The sequence below is a fragment of the Notamacropus eugenii genome, chromosome 6, assembly GCF_028372415.1.
Source record: "Notamacropus eugenii isolate mMacEug1 chromosome 6, mMacEug1.pri_v2, whole genome shotgun sequence".
In the NCBI taxonomy this organism is placed as follows: Eukaryota; Metazoa; Chordata; class Mammalia; order Diprotodontia; family Macropodidae; genus Notamacropus; species Notamacropus eugenii.
Genome location: NC_092877.1, coordinates 328,365,559 through 328,382,788, shown reverse-complemented (window position 1 = coordinate 328,382,788; position 17,230 = coordinate 328,365,559). Strand labels below are relative to the sequence as shown.

The window sequence follows — 17,230 nt, the reverse complement described above, 5'->3', positions numbered from 1 at the left end:
TTTTGAATAGCTATGGACATATATTCCAAAGAGAAACTTGTTGAAACTTATTTCAACTTTCGAAAGAGTTGTTTGAACTCCATATGCTTTACACACACAAGGCAACATCCCATTTGACAGCCTGTGGGAGCTCATAGATGTTTCTGGCCTCACGGTTCCAGAATCACTATATAACCAATCATGTGTTCTAAGCTTCCTCCATCATTATGTGACCAGCATAGATAAGAAACAAGTAGGTGTGTCAAGAGAGAACTTTACTTATTCATTTTCATTATAACCATCTCAGCTTATTATACCATCATGCTGTGTGACACAGGAAAGTTTGATGAACAGAATGCTACCTTTGAAGAAGACCTGTCTTCAGATGCCACTTGTGGTGCCTGAGTGTAGCTTGTGATCATACGAAGGGATTCATTTTATAGGTCTCAGTTTCCTCATCCATCAGATAGGCTTAATGTGCCTACCTCTCAGAGGATGCAATGAAGAAAGCACTCTATGTGCCATAAAGTGTTTTATCAACGTGAAATCTTTGGGAAAGTTCTAAGAAGGAAGGCATGGAGAGGCATCATTGCCCATTTCAAGGACTGTCTCCTAGCAAAGAAATGAGATTTAGGATCCTGGAAGACTGGAACTGGTGGGGACTTCAGGTATCACCTAGTCTCACTCTATCATTTTATAGGTGAAGAAACCACAGTCCAGAGAAGGTAAGCAACTTATTCAAGGGAACACAGGTACCAGAAATAGGATTCTAACTCAGTTCATCTGCCTCTAAATCCTTATCTCTTCCTATTATACTACACTGCCTTTCACTGAGAATAGAAGAACTGATTTTATTGTTTATCCTTTATAAAGGGAACATGCAGGTATAGATTTTTTTTCCCTTTTTCCTTGCAAGGAAATCCACTGATTTCAGAATCACTGAATCTCAGAATTTGAAAGGACCTCTCAGGCCATCCAATCTGTATAATAGAACTGATAAGGCTTTATCCAGTCTCTGCCTGAATACTGACCTCCACTAAGGGGAACTCCTTTCATTCATAGAGCAGCTCATTTTCCTTTGGGATTGCTTTGATGGTACTTAAAATTAAGCCTAAGTGTGCCTCTTATTACAAAAGTAGATAGTGGATTCCCCCTCTTTAGCATCAAACCCTCCACATTCCCCTCCACATTCTTTCCTAATCTTCTGGTCATTCCATCTTTCTCTTATGGCCCCAGCATGAAACTCATGCCACAATACCCTAATCCTCAGTTTGTCTTCCATTCCTCGTAATTGAAGCTGTGTTGGAGTGCCTGGCCTTTGCCTGAAACCATTGGTAATAATGTAGCTCAGTCAATGTATGCCAACTGTATTATAGTCAATGACTTCTAAAACTCCTCCTGACTTCTGAGATTCTATGATTCTGTGTTCCCAGTTCTTTGTTATCCACTGCCAGACTCACAGAGTAGAGGTCAGAAGTCAGTCAGTCAGTAAGCTTTTATTTATTGCCTACTGTGTGCCAGGCACTGTGTGTAATGTGAGAGATACAAAGAAAGCCAAAAGACAGTCCCTGTGCTTGGGGATGGCTTAACTTTTTACTGAGTCATAGGCAGGCTAAAAAAATGAATTCTCCAATGAGTGGGCCACTTCACTTTTGGAATTCAGGCAGATGATAATCACTGTACAGAGTTTTAATCCAGCCTCATATGCTGTCTGAAACAGTAGTATCCAGGGAGCTTTTGTCAATAGTCTTTGGAGGCAGCCATATCAGTGGATAGACAGCTGGCCTCAGAAAACTGAAGGACTAGGTTTCAGTTGCATACTGGCAAGCCTCTTGGTTCTCTGCACTGAACACGTACTAGTCTGCATGAATAGAATGTGTTTCTTCATCAAAAGTTCCATTCACTCATCATAACATATGTCTGGACCAAAAAGAAAAAAAATTCTAACAGTAGTAGAAGTGGTACCTCTTTATACATACATGCACGGACACACACATGTGTGTGTGCATGCGTGCATATGTTTTCAGTTAGGGATGTATTCCTAAAGTGGCAGCTAGGTGGTGCAATGCATAGAACACTGGCCCTGGAATTAGGACAACCTGAGTTCAAACCTGACCTCAGACACTTACTAGCTGTGTGACCTTGGCCAACTCATTTAATCCTGTTTGTGTCAGTTTCCTCCTTATCTATAAAATGAACTGAAGAAGGAAATGGCGAACCTCTCCAGGATCTTTACAAAGAAAATCACTTATGGAGTCATGGAAAGTCAGATATGATTGAAACAACTCACCAATAACAAAATTCCTGAGGAATCCTTTACCTTAAGTAACCTGCTAGGGATTTGTTAGTCATAAATTTATCTGAACTCTTCTTGAACTGCTTTTGTGTTTGACTTCTGCAACAACTGGGAAGTGATGAGTTCCATATGTTTGTGATATGTGGCTGTGCGCATCAGAACATTTATCATTCCTCATCCCTTTGGGCCTAGCTGGAGCTCCTGACAGTGGCAGCCCTGCCATCCTCCTGGATATCCCAAAGGCTTTGCCTTGGGCCCTCTGCTCTTCTCCATGCCCCCTATTTCTTGGCCATCACATTTAGCCCTATAGATTCAATTATATTTACAGAGATGATCCCCACAGCTGCACATCCAGGCCAAATCTCCCACCTGGTCTCCAGTTATACCTTGCCAACTGCATGTTGGATAGCTCTAGCTACATAATATTGTGGATTTATAGCTGGAAGGGACCCCAGAGGCCATCAAATCTCAACTCTCTCATTTTACAGAGTAGGAAGCTAAGGCACAAAGATGTAAAATGACTTGTCCAGGATCACACAGTTAGTAAAAGTAAGAGGTGAGCTTCAAACTCAGGTCTTCCATCACTTTAATCACTGTGTCACCTAGCTGTCTGTCAATTCTACCATCATAAATAGTAAATATTTAAGTTTTCATTTCTTCATGCATTCAGTCACTTTTATTGTCTTTCCATTCATATGGCCACTGCCTTAGTTCAGACTCTCCTTATTTTGGGGCAGCAGGGGTGGGGATTTGGGAGGGGGCAGCACAAAGTGCTGGAGGTAGGGAGAGGCAATGATTAGATCTCTGGACTTGGAAATCCAGCCTCATATACTTACTAGCTATGTGACTGTGGGTGAATCATTTAACTCCTAATTTGCCTCAGTTTCCTCACCTGTGAAATGAGGGTAATACTAGCACCTACTTCCCAGGATTGTTGTGGGGATAAGGTAAGATAATATTTGTAAGGTATAATATAAAACATAAATATTATTGGTATATAATATAGTAATATAAATATTATTCAATCACTGTTAGTGATCTCTCCACTTGAACTGTTGTTAGGGCTGCCTGAGTGGCCTTGTTGTTCCTAATCTTATCTTCACCCCTCTATCCCCCCACTCCCCTACCAAAATAACATTCCCAAGGCACCAGCCTTACCAGGCCTCCCTTGCTTACAAGCTTCATAGCTTGGTTCTCTCTTGCCTGTAGGATCAAATACAAATTCCTCAGCTTGGTATCTAAAGCCCTCCACAATCTGACTTCAGCCCATCTTTCTAGTCTTTATTCCTCTTCTTTTTCCTTAGGCACACTTACTGTGGCCAGTTCTTTCCCTTGAACCTGGTTTCCTCATTCTCATCTCTCTACATTCACATTGCTGCCTCCTGTTCCTGAAACACAGACAGTCCTTCAGGATGTCTCTTAGTGCCACCTTCTCCATAAAGCAGTGCTTAGATGCCTCTTTTCTCTCAATCGTTAACATTCACTCCCTCTCAAAATTTCTTTGCGTCCTTTCATTTAAGTATGACTGTGTGTCTTTTCTCTGCCGTGGAGTACAAACTCCTTCAGGAGAAGGGTTATCTTCATTTTGTCTTTCTCTTGCCAATCCCTAACATGGATCTGTCACACAGATAGCTCTTAAGACATGTCTGATGAATTGAACTGAAAGTGTTCTGAATGACTCAGTATACTACAGACCAAATACTAGCTAATAGTACCCAAAGCAGTCAAGGTTGGCTAGTAAATTCATGACTTATTTCTCTTTAGACTTTTATTTGTTGTTTTTTAATCATTTCAAGCATGTCCAACTCTTCGTGACCCTCATTTGGGGCATTTCTTAACAAAGATACTGGAGTAGTTTGCTGGTTTCTTCTTCAGCTCATTTTACAGATGAAGAAACTGAGGCAAACAGGGTTAAGTGACTTGCCCAGGGCCACACAGCTAGTAAGTGTCTGAGACCAGATTAGAACTCAGGAAAATGGGTCTTCCTGACTCCAGACCTGGCCCTCTATTCATTGTACCACCTAGTTGTTCTAGAATTTTATTACTAAAACTATTTCAATTTAATGAACATTTACTAGTCATCTACTCTATGCCTGTTCTGGAGATACAAAGATGAAAAACTCCCATAGTCTGTTTTCAGAGAACTAAGGATAGTTTGTCTACTTTTTGGGTCACAGAGCCAGTCTTCACTAATTTAAAAGACAATTCTCTTATGTTACAGATGAGGAAACAATTTTGAGTCGAAATTTCTTCTGAGTTTTGTTGATTTGAAAGTTTCTATCCACCCCATCACACTTCCAAAAGTCTTAAATGATTTCTCTTGAAATGGAGATATAGGGGTTGAATCTATGACTACACTGATGCAGGGAATTCTCAGAGGGAGAAATTCCCCTTATCAATCCAGGACGGCACTTTCTTAGCAAATGATAATCTTAAAGATAATCCTAGAGCATTAAGTGGTTAAATGACTAGCCAGGTGGCTGATATTTCTGTTGTCTGTTAGAGGCAGGATTTGAACTAATATCTACCAGGTTCCATGACCAGCTTTCTACTCCAAATGCTCTACCGTTTGCCCTTGCAATGAACCTGATAGAACTTCAATATATTTTATAAGAGATTTAGGCGTATCTTTGGCATCTTGTCCACCCCAGTGGGGATTATTTTTGTACCGGCACAGTGCCTGGAAGATAAATGTGCCTCATAAACATCTGTTGAGTTCACTGAACACTGGAAGGGTCTGGGTCTGCCATTTTCCTTTTCCTTGGTTCTAATGCCAGGGCTGCTTTGGTGTTCTATAACAAACCCTCCAGTCCCCATAACTGACTGATCATAGGGTTGGGAATTTAGGATGAAAGGGGTCTCAGAAGCTAACATGGGTTGGTCCTCTAATTTTAAAGATGAGGAAACTGTGGGCCAGAGAACTTAAATGACTTGTGACCTAAAGTCTCACAGATAATAAGTGTCAAGGGTAGAATTTGAACTTGGGCCCTCTGACTGTTGGGTGAATGGTCCTTTCTCTGTCCCAGTATGCCTCCTGCATGACATCTGCAGCTCTTAAGAATAATCCTGTGCCAAGCCTAGAGGCCTGTATTGGGCTACCCGAGTCTTTCTTACCTGTCCAGGTCTTCGGCTGGCCACGCCGGATGCACATATGAGAGAAAGGACGTTCCAGAGTCAAACAGGGGTTGAGCTTTATTACAGGGTTTCTGTTACAAATGCAGGGAGTCTTCTTTCTTAGGACGAAGAGGGGGAGATTTCCTAAGAAGGCTAAGCTTAAGGGAATGGAAGTAGAAGTACAAGCGGGGAGAGAGGGGGAGGGGAGAGAGGAAAGAAAAGAAGCGGAGCCCTACTTTTCTCTTTGGCTCCACACGTGCTAAGAGCTTTTAGGCTTCCTCAATCCTACTTAATCTTCAGCCACACAGTTTGCATCTCAATACCGTGCTGTTAGGTAACTAGGTGTGCTCCAATCCGGGACGACCTCGAGGGCAGGGAGACTCCACCCATCAGGTATCTCCGGGGGAGAGGCGGAAATACCCGAGCTAGCCGAGCTAGCTCGGTCTGACCTTCTCGAACCCCCGCTGTTCATGGAGGGCCTCGTAAGACTCTAAGATTTAGAAGTCCCACTTTTACCTGCCCGAGACTGTCCACACGGAATTGAGCTTCCAGTCCCAACATATCCCCTTCTTTGTTATGCGCGGAGCGCACCTGGCTCTAGAGCAAACAGTGGCTGGAGGCTGAGTGGATTAGGAAGGCCTTTAGCATATGAGTACCTTACAACAAGACTTCATTCACACAGAAATCTGCAGCTAGCACAACTGACAAAGGGAGGCATCAAATAAAACAAAGATGAAACTAAATGGCTGAGTTACAACAGAGGAAGTGCAATCAACTAAAATCCCAAAGCATATTTTAAGAGAAGCAGCTGGTGTAGGCGCCTTACACGTCACCACTCCCTTAATCTTGCAAATGGATCTATACAGGTGGAAAATTGGTCACCTCCTCCCCACCCAAGTGTCCTGGGTTTGTGATATCAAAGTCCTCATTCAGCTGGTGAAAAAAGGATGCCTAGATGGGAAACTGTCAGCAGCAGTGTCTGCGGTTGTGATGAGGGCTGCCTCCTCTCTGGGCAGCAAGGTTAAAGCTGTCAGCAGCAGGCTCAGGTGGTGTATGATCCTTCTCCGGGGTCTCCGTCGTCTCCGACCTCGGTTCCCACCTACGGATCCTTCTAATGGGAATCCATGCATCACTTTTTCCTGTGGAGACACAAACATACCCTCGACCCCCTATTAGTATCTTAAAATGTCTCATAGCTGGAGTAGTATGTGCGTTCCTTGAGACAGCTGTATCAGGCTCTGATTGTATTAGGCCTCTTGATCTTAGCTCTGATTGTATTAGGCCTCTTAATCTTAGCTCTGATTGTATTAGGCGACCTTTTCCCCTTCTTTGTTTAGCGAGGATCGCCTTTAAGGTAAAATTGATAAGAATGCATAGTGGCTGGTTACTTTGGTATAGCAGCTGCCAGGAGCTTACAAATGCTTGATTAACATCTGTAAGGAACCTGAACTTTACTGATTTTTTCTTTATAACAAACACAGAAGCATTCCAGGGTGCTAATTGCTCCTTAACCAGTATTTGTAATGCCTGGAGTTTTTCTGAAGTCAGAGACCATTGCTCCACCCAAATCGGGGTGTCTGACTTCCAATTCAAGGGTGGGGACTCCAGTACAACTGCAATGGCCCTTACTAAAAATTTGATAGCTTCATCCCGAGGCGGCTCATAATGTCCCTGCCCCAGATGTTAAAACTAAGTCCTGGAATCACCAACGGCCATACGGTCCTTTGGCGATCCTCTGCCTCCCACTTTACTGGGTGCATTGTCTCTAAGGTATTTTGGCACCCTCCTATTCCCCACACTGGTCTCTGGCTTTCTTTGAGCTTCCAGTGCCTTAAGGGAAGGGCAATAGCTATGGGAAGCTGATCCTGGCCCCTCCCTGTACTTATTTCTTTCTGCCCAGGGGTAAGGCAGGCTCTAGCTAAGCTCTTCCAGTCATTAGGAGTCAGAACGAACTGACCGCTGAGAGTTTCAAGCATGGCTATAACAAAGGGTGAATTAGGGCCATGCTTGGTACAAGCCTCTTTAAGAGTCGCCACTCTCTTCCACTCTATAGGTATGTGGCTCCTCCGAACCCCACCGGGGACACTGGGGTCCGCTATTTCTAACACAGGAAATGTCCCTACATCTTCTCCATTCTCTATAGCCTTTCTTATTCCTTTTTCCAAACTGGACTGTGGCCCTGAACTGTCTGACCAATGGAGCAGGTTATAAGGAGGCGCGGAGGGAAGGCACGGCGTATTCTCCCCTGCCTCGCCTTTCCCATCCTCTAGATGGAGCTCCGAATCTATTTTTTCTTTACACTCCTTAACTTTCTGCTCGCCAGGGTTCTGCTCGCCAAGGTCCTCCCCTCCCCTCTCTCCGCTTCCACTCTTATTCCAATCCCGCCCTGGCCTCTCCGGCCCTTCCTTACAAAATTCTCGGAGGTCGTTTAACTCTATTGTGACCCCCGCCTCCCTGCCTTCCCTGTGAAGTTTCTCAGCCCAGACCTCCTGTTCCTCTGGCTTTATTACTGGCAATTGATTCCTCATCCCTGCCCTTTTCCCAGGGGTTTGGGAAGCTTCTCTCCCCTTTCTCTCCTTCCGAATCTAGGATTCGGGACTCGCTTCTTTCACAGCCCCTTCCGGGTGTACCCCAAAAGCACCCAGGATTATCTACGCTCCCAATCCCTGTTGGGACGCCAACTGCCAAGCCTAGAGGCCTGTATTGGGCTACCCGAGTCTTTCTTACCTCACCTCCCGAGGTCTTCGGCTGGCCACGCCGGATGCACATATGAGAGAAAGGACGTTCCAGAGTCAAACAGGGGTTGAGCTTTATTACAGGGTTTCGGTTACAAGTGCAGGGGCTCTTCTTTCTTAGGACGAAGAGGGGGAGATTTCCTAAGAAGGCTAAGCTTAAGGGAATGGAAGTAGAAGTACAAGCGGGGGAGAGAGGGGGAGGGGAGAGAGGAAAGAAAAGAAGCGGAGCCCTACTTTTCTCTTTGGCTCCACACGTGCTAAGAGCTTTTAGGCTTCCTCAATCCTACTTAATCTTCAGCCACACAGTTTGCATCTCAATACCGTGCTGTTAGGTAACTAGGTGTGCTCCAATCCGGGACGACCTCGAGGGCAGGGAGACTCCACCCATCAGGTATCTCCGGGGGAGAGGCGGAAATACCCGAGCTAGCCGAGCTAGCTCGGTCTGACCTTCTCGAACCCCCGCTGTTCATGGAGGGCCTCGTAAGACTCTAAGATTTAGAAGTCCCACTTTTACCTGCCCGAGACTGTCCACACGGAATTGAGCTTCCAGTCCCAACAATCCTGCCTTAGGAATTCGTGAATAGCAGTTTATTTTTCTTATACTTAGTGTGGCATATGCTGGTTTGTATGACACTGATTCAACTAGTTCAGGGGGAAACCTCCCCCAACATTATTTCTACACTAGCATTAGTATCATCAAATAACACATATATATTAGGTGAGTTATCAGTATTCTAAAAATACCTTGGATAAAAGTAGCTCTAGATTAATTGGAAATCTAATAATTATGATAATTATCTTGTAAATTACTTGAATTATTCTAATTATTCTTTGGACTGCTTTCCCCCTTTTCCCTCCAGTAGATCTCCTAAAGAAAATTCAATTTGATTTAAAATATTCAGAGATCTAGGGAATAATATTTATGAGAAAAAAGTATAGTTCTTTTTCTTTGTTGTAAGAGTTTCACGATGTTGAAATTGCTTCTGGGCAGGTAGGTCTCATCTATAGTGAACTTTGAGTAGAGTTTTATAAGTATATTCTATAATTCTCTTACCACAGTCTGAGTCTCTGTGTAAATGCAACAAACTTAAAAAGCTTACTATGAATTCTGGCACTTTCCCTCCCACCTTGGAACTTGTCTCTCTACCAAAGAGAAGCATAGGTATTCCTTGTTGCTGCATAAATAACTTACTTTAAGACTGGGCAACAGTCATGTTCTTCCCCTCCTGCCTCCTTCAGGGTTGAATGAAATTTAAAAGTGTCATAACAAAGAACAAATGTTCAGTCTGCATGATTATTCATAACAAGTCATATGGTAAAGTAAAAAGGGAGGTAACTTCTGAGGCAAGGAAAACTTGAATTTGTGACCCTGGCTGTGTGACCTTGGTCAGGTCACTTAACCTCCAAGTACACTGGGCAGTTCTCTAAGATTGTTTAGAGAAAGTTCTCATTTACAGTGGGAGAGGGAATTTTCTAACTGGAACCTCCCTCTATCAGTGAAATCCCAATTCCCCCCAAAATAATTATCCATAAATTACCATGTCATTTGTATTCTCATAACTTCAACCTGATAGTCAGATGTTAAGACATAGTAATAGGAAATTACTTAACCTCTGACTCTTTGTGCGAATAAGGGTACCATGTGGCATCTTGGAATGAATCCTTTTCCTGATGACCCTTGGTGAACACTCATGTTGATCATTCCCCCAGAAACCATTCAGCTTGCTCTGAATTAAGTTGCATGCAGGATCCAAGGAATGTGCAGTATATTTTGCCTCCACACCTAGATTGTAAAGTTCTTGAGAGCAGGGGTCACTTATTATATTTCTTTATGTCCCCAATGTGCACAGTTTTGGGCACATAATTGATATATGGTAAATATGTATTGAATAGATGAGAAATTTCTTATTGAGCATAATAAAAAATATGCATTTCTGTCCTCCAAAAACCCCTATGTAATTTAAAAACAAAACATACAAAATGGAGCAAAATTTATTATATTTTCTTGAAATTTTCTGGGCAGCACATTTTAAGAAGGATATTTGCTGATAAGCTGGCAAATATCTCAAGAAGTACAAACACAATGGTAAAAGGTCTTTAGTTCATTCTATTTGAGGATCAGCTGGGGAAAAGTAGGGATGTTTATTTGAGAAGAATTGACTTGGAAGGCATGATAATGGCTATGAACATATTAGAAAGTCTGTCATCAGGAAGGAGTAGACTCACTCTACTTAAACCTAGAAGGTGGAGGTAGGAACAATGATGTGGCATTTCAAAGAAATACATATAAACTTGATACAAAGTGGGGAAAAAGGTAATGACCTGAGCCATCCAAGAGTGGAATAGCTACCTTGGGAGACAATAGGTTCCCCCTCCCAATGGTGGTCTTCAAGCAAAGATTGGATGACTACCTATCTGAAGAGTTGAAGTGAGATTCTTATTGAGGTATGAAATTAGGCTCAGTGGTCCCTGTGGTCCCATTTTACTTTGAGATTCTGTAATTCCTTCTACCAAGGGCAAATCTAGCTCTGTCTCTCTGCTATTTTTTTAATACAAGACTTTTGTGACTTGATGTTGCGTGATGCACTTGACATTTTTAAGAATGTCTTCATCAGAAAGAATAGCATGTTGAAGAACACTGATGTTTAGAGTTTTGTCCTTGGTAATCAATCACCCTAACTGCATGCCCCATTCAGGCAAGAGATCTCTCTGTGACTGAGAAGCAGTGGAACATTGCAGAGTTTTCTGTTGTTTTTAAGAATTAAGACCATAGTCATTTAGGGCATAATGTAATGAGAGCCATCCCCCAGGCTTGGGCAGTTGCTAGATACATTTAACATACACTCATCCTTATGCAAAACCAGACACTTGGATGATACGGAAATGAGATCAGTCTAGGAAATAACTTTAATAGAGATTTTTTTTCTGGTACTCTACTCATCAGACTTCTTGTAAGTATTGATTTCTGTGTGTTTCACAGAAAATTAAATTGATTTCTATGCTGAATTTAAAGAAAAATCAAAGAAAATAAATAAAATTCAGTAATAAGATTTCTTTCTATTTGACAAAGAGAGAGAGATTACTTTCAATTTGCTTTCAAGAGGAATGCAACAGTACTTACTCAGTAGATTCTGTATATGCAGAGATCAAATTGAATCAGAGGCCCTTTCTGGGACTCTGGGATTCAACCTCCCTGGTCTGAGCCTGACCCAATCAATGTATGCTTGTTTTAGGAAAGTGCTTAATTTTAATAAAATAATATTTTTACCCATTCTTTTCTCTTTCTCTTGCCATTCCTGTCTTTCCAGGTAACATATCTGGGCAAAGTCTCCACGACAGGGATGCAATTTTTATCTGGCTGCACAGAAAAGCCAGTCATTGAGCTCTGGAAGAAGCATACGCTGGCCAGAGAAGATGTCTTCCCAGCTAATGCTCTCTTGGAAATCCGGCCCTTCCAAGTCTGGCTCCATCACCTTGACCTGAAAGGAGAGGCTACCGTCCATATGGATACCTTTCAGGTGGCTCGCATTGCCTACTGTACTGCTGACCATAATGTAAGCCCAAACATCTTTGCCTGGGTCTACAGGGAGATCAATGATGACCTGTCCTACCAGATGGACTGCCATGCTGTAGAGTGTGAAAGCAAGCTAGAAGCCAAGAAGCTAGCTCATGCCATGATGGAGGCCTTCAAGAAGACATTCCACAGCATGAAGAGCGATGGCCGGATCCATCGTAACAGCTCATCTGAAGAAGTCTCTCAGGAATTGGAGTCTGATGATGGCTGAGGGCACTGGTCAGTGGTTCAGCAAAGGCAGCCATGGCCTAGGGAATAGGAGTTGATAGATAAATAAGCAATGATTCAAATTGGGGATGAAAAGACTGCCAAATACTTGGCTGACCAAGCTTTTTAAAATCAAAAGAGTAATTCAGAACCTAAAGATATGCATCATTAAAGTAATTATGTTACATTGAAATCTGCTGCTGCTGTGAATGTGAGGAGGGGGGAAGAAAAGCTTATTTTTCTGGTCATTTCCCCCCAGTTTCCCCTCTCCTCCTGGCCCCAGATCCCTCCATGCTGATTCTCTCCATGTTCTTGAAATATTCCATAACCTATTGTTTATCAGGCTGCTTTTCTTCAGCTATTGGTTTCTTCCAATTTGCCTTATGAAACCCATCAAAAAATTGTCAGATGTTCCTGGGATATTCATAGCAGCGGTGGGTGGGGGGTGGGCTCTGGTGCTGGTGCATATGCTCCTGGGGAAATAGAAAGGCCCCAGGATGACTCCATAGAATTCTCTCTAATGGCACCTTGGCCACATGTGAACCAAGACAGATGACCTTTGACTTTTAGACTAACCACCTGACATTCCTCAGTTATTTCACAGTTCACAGCTGAAGAGGATGACTTTATTTTACAAATATATCAAAATACTATCTTATTTTATTCACTTTCTCTATTTTCTTAGTGTACCTGCAGCTACTTATTTCACACACACACACACACACACACACACACACACACACACACATCTTCACCCTCTCATCATCACTAAAGTGATAATTTCTTAACACACTGCAGGGCACCCAAAGGGAATGAAAGAACAAACTTTCTCACCCCCCACTCCTGAAAAAAAATATGAGAATGATTGCAGAATATATTTGCTCCATTTTCTATGTATTTTTTTTAGTCTTGATTTGTGACTGGCAAGTAGGTTAATAATCCAGTCCTAGAACTCTTTCGTAACCAGCCTCAAATCAGAATCAGTAAGAGCATGGAAACTTTTTCTTCTCCCATGAGAATCTCAGTCACTAAACCATTGCTTAAAAATTGATTGTCAGTAGCTATCTCTGCACACTCAGAGACACCTTGACCAAGTTACTTTAAAGGGAAATATATTTATATCCTCTTAAAGATGACTGTTCATTGGGACCAGTGTTCAATTAATTGTTCCTGCAGAGAAGCTCTCATTAAGAATACCTGTAATTTTCCCATTCTGTGGATAAGATGATCCTCAAATTTCATCAATGCAAAAAAAGTCAATACAAATGAGATAAAAAAGGACTTGTTACAATAAACACATTTAAGGCCGAGAGCAGATTCATAGTTTGCAGGTAATGCTGCTCCTTTATTAAAAAAAAGAAAAAAAAAGTTTGTTTTTAATCATGGTAATGTTAGGGGCACTAGGGCACCTTACAGAAGCCTTAAATGAAAGCTAATCAAATCCAGATAGCTCTATGTCTGTGTTTGGTATGTGTATACGTATGTCTGTGTGTGCGTGCGTGTGTGTGTATGTGTGCGCCTGTGCGTGCGTCCAGTGTTTAAAGCATGTAGAATAAGCATGGAGACATATTGGGGAGGACTTGCACCTCTTGAAAATATGCTTGTTGCTTTACAATGTATGTAAACTATTCTTTAGCATCAGTGCATTCATACTTTAATAAAAAATATGTTTGAGTTAATAAAGCTCAATAGTTTTACACTCTTTTTGGTGTAAAATGCAAATTCTAGGATTGTGTATGAGTGGTTTTTTTTCCTTTAAAGACATTGGTTCCATTTGTCAATGTTTAACACATTTTTTTTGGACTCCCACTACCCCATGGTAAAAGGCTATGCTCCAATGCATATGTGACCACGCAAATACAAAATACAACAATCTGTGTCTTGCCAGCCTTGTGGCTGTTAGCCATGACCTTCCCCATAAGCTCATCACAAGCATCTACTCAGCAGATTGGTACCTTCTTCATTTTCTCTTACCATTACAAGGCTATCCGTAGAATCCCATGGGCCATCCATTGATCATCTCTTGCTTTTGCTATATGACCAACCCATCTTCTCTTTCCTTGCTTTCAGTTTGTTACAGGATGCCATAGAGGAGCAAAATGAAGATGTCATCAAAGAAATGTATGAGCAAAGAAAAAAAAGAAAAGATAATAAAATCTGTAAATATTTCATGGTTCTTTAAGATAAAATAGCTTTTGTTCAGAATATATTGTGATGTTCTTTTTGATGAGGTGGGATCTATGAACTTGTTATAAAAATATTTTAATAATGGAGTTTCAATGTAATTGGTTTCCTTTGTTATCTCACGTATTTTATTTTATGAATTTAAAAACATTATCCTGTGAATGGGTCCATAGGCTTCATGGAATTGCCAAAGAAGGCCATGGGGGGGGGGGGGGAGGGTAGGAGTGGGAAGATGAAAAACTTCTACCTTAAAGAGATTCCTGAAATACTGAGAGTTTGAGTGCCTTGCCTGTAGTCACACACCTAGCACAAGATAGGTCTGAAACCATGTCTTCCTGACTCTGAGGCTGGCCTTCTGTCCATTATACCATGCTGCCTATTTGACACCCTTTATAAATTCTGACTAATTTAAAGAAAGTTTTTACATGTTTTTAGAGTCCTCCCATTGAAACATTGGCAGTTGAACCTCGAGTGATTTCTTCTGGGGAAATAAGTTTCAAAATGTCTCATCCAAGACCAGGGTTTACAAGAGTCAAGACACATCCCATTCATCAGTGTGTATGAACTGAGGGTTTCAAAGGTCTGAGTGTTAACCTTTGTGGAATTTTCAGCAGATAAACAGTTGTGGTGAATTTATGTAATTCTGCTGAAGAGATGATCCCAAGGGAATATGACTGCTTTTCTCGTCATATGGAAGTTGTGGACAACTCAAGAAGAGATAGCAATTTTACATTCTCTGTTTTTTTACTTTAATATGCTTCCCTGAAAAAAAAAAGTTGTTGAAAAAGCCTCTCTTCTTTTGAGCAACAGTCTTATCCTGTAACTTGCTAAGGCATTTGTAGATACCTTATTTGGGAGTTTAGTTATATGATCAATGCCTTCTCCCTCATGTGTTTGGCCTGGCTTTTGACTCATGAGGCCTGGAGATGCTGAGTTACTCAAGGCTGAGAATGGAAGGAATGACCTTTGCCAGCCTATAATGTCTTGGAGAGCCAATCCTACTTCATGTTAATCTGATAGTAGAGATGGAAGAGTGCTGGATTTGCAGTTAGGGAACTCTGACTTCAACTCTTAGCTCAAGCAAATCATTTAACTTTTCTGGGCCACAGTCTATTCAGTTATAGAAAGTAGGGTTGGAACAGAGGTTCCTTCCAGAAGCCCCTTCCCCAGCTACCTAGAAAATGTGAACTACTCAAAGAGAGACATTTTAAATCCTCTGCTTTTGTACTTTGGTGATGATCTGATGGAGCAGTCATTGGAGTCAGGAAAACTCATCTTCCTGAGTTCAAATCTGGCCTCAGACACTACTAGCTGACTCTGGGCAAGACATTTAAGCCTGTTTGCCCGAGTTTCCTCACCTGTCAAATGATCTGGAGAAGGAAATGACAAACCACTCCAGTGTCTTTGTTAAGAAAACCCCAAGTGGTCGTGGAGAGTCAAACACAACTGGAACGACTAAACAAAGAAATAATCTAATGATCTGAGAAAACTGATCACTAGTCTAATGCTTCTAAGCTATTGAACATCTCTGGATCTCACTTTTATTGTTTGTAAAATCAGTGGGTCAACTTGGATGAACTTAATGTCCCTTCTAGCTCTAAACCTCACTCCTAGGATCACACAATCTGTCTCTATCCTTTTAAGCCTTATTTTTGACAAGAAACATTAGTAGATACCTCATTTAAGACTCCCAGTCACTCAGAGAGATATGGAAGGCCATTATTTATCCTTGTCTTACAGATGAGGAAATAGAGACATCAGAGAAAGGCTAATAACTTGGCCAAGGACGCACCTCCAGGAAATGGCAGAGTCCAGAGTTGAACCCATGTCAAAGTTTTAGTCTTGTGTACTTTGGATTACATGCAGTTACAGCTAAGATGGGATCTTTTTGATCTGTCTACCCATAAGAGCCTCTTTCTTATCACAGCTTTGTATCTTTTAACATTGCAAAGTAATATTTTATCCTAATCATTCTTATAATATGTTTTTTTCATAGTCAAAAAGGACAATCTAAAATGAGAAAGGAAGTTCCTAGCCAGGGTAAATGCCCAAGAGTTTTATTTAGGCTTAAGCATGAAGAGACATTTTGATTACTTTCCACCCACTGGATCTAAGAAGAGGATGAGAAAACTATTCCCACACAGAGAGTCAGATATCTGACAAGCTTAAATCTTTAAAAAGTGTGTGAAAATGCCTTTTATGAATAGCACAGTCATTGCTTTCAGGATAATTAAGCAAAAATTTGCAAGGGCACCATTATAGAATATAGTTTGGTTGCTGAATTACCTTATAAATTACATAAGTGTATTTTTTATTTAATGGTTTTATTTTACACTTTTTACATTGCTTAAGTTTCCCCTTGTATCTGTCTCCCTATCAGGAAAGCCATCCCTTATAACAATATTTTCTAAAAGAGAAAAAAAAACAGCAAAATTAACTAATGAAAAATTTGATATTAACCATATTGCGTCACACTCATTGGCCCTATCCTCTCTGAAAGGTGTGTGTATGTGTATGTGTAGAGGGTGGGAAAGTATTTTCTCATATCTCTTCATATCCAATTTTGTTCTTTCTAGGTAATGTAAAATTTTTGGAAAAGAGAGAGGGAACATGATAGATATTGTATATATAAGTCAGCAGGACAACATGGGTTGGAGATCTCACTTCTGACACATGCTAATGGACTGACCTTGAGTAGATTACTTAACCTTTGAATGACCCAGGAAACTCAAAAAGTTGCATTTGTAGACAGAGCTTCCTCAGGTGAAGTTTCCCCATACAGAACAAAAGCACAGATTTTGACTTTAGCCATTCCCATCTCCACTTTGGTATCTATATAGAGGTAAAAAGGTGTGCACAGCCTCATTAGTTACAGTACATACACTCCTTTAATTGGTGGTCTCTGAGGGATTAATAACTTTACAAATATCTCTTGATCCCCCACGTCCATCATCACCACCACCAATGACAAATGTAAAGAGATGTGTCCCATTGACTCTCCAAACTCAAAAAATGTTCATGCGTGAAAATTCAGTGTAGAATAAGGTATGAGACTAATCCAGAATAGAATCTTTCAGGAGTGAGCAGAAGGGGCTTTCAGGCACCAGTGGTGAGTAAAATGAATTTGACTCTAAACTTTCA

General features: G+C 41.3%; 1 protein-coding gene across 3 annotated transcripts in view; it reads left to right on the top strand.

The window, feature by feature from the left end:
• PID1 (phosphotyrosine interaction domain containing 1) overlaps positions 1-13,632 on the top strand; it is a 308,912-nt gene extending 295,280 nt beyond the window's left edge. For all 3 annotated transcript variants that reach the window (XM_072618082.1, XM_072618083.1, XM_072618084.1), the window contains exon 3: positions 11,433-13,632. In XM_072618082.1, coding sequence (XP_072474183.1) covers positions 11,433-11,909 — 477 coding nt within the window. In that variant the 3' untranslated portion in view covers positions 11,910-13,632. The remainder of the gene's footprint in view (positions 1-11,432) is intronic.
• The last annotated feature ends 3,598 nt before the right edge of the window (positions 13,633-17,230 follow it).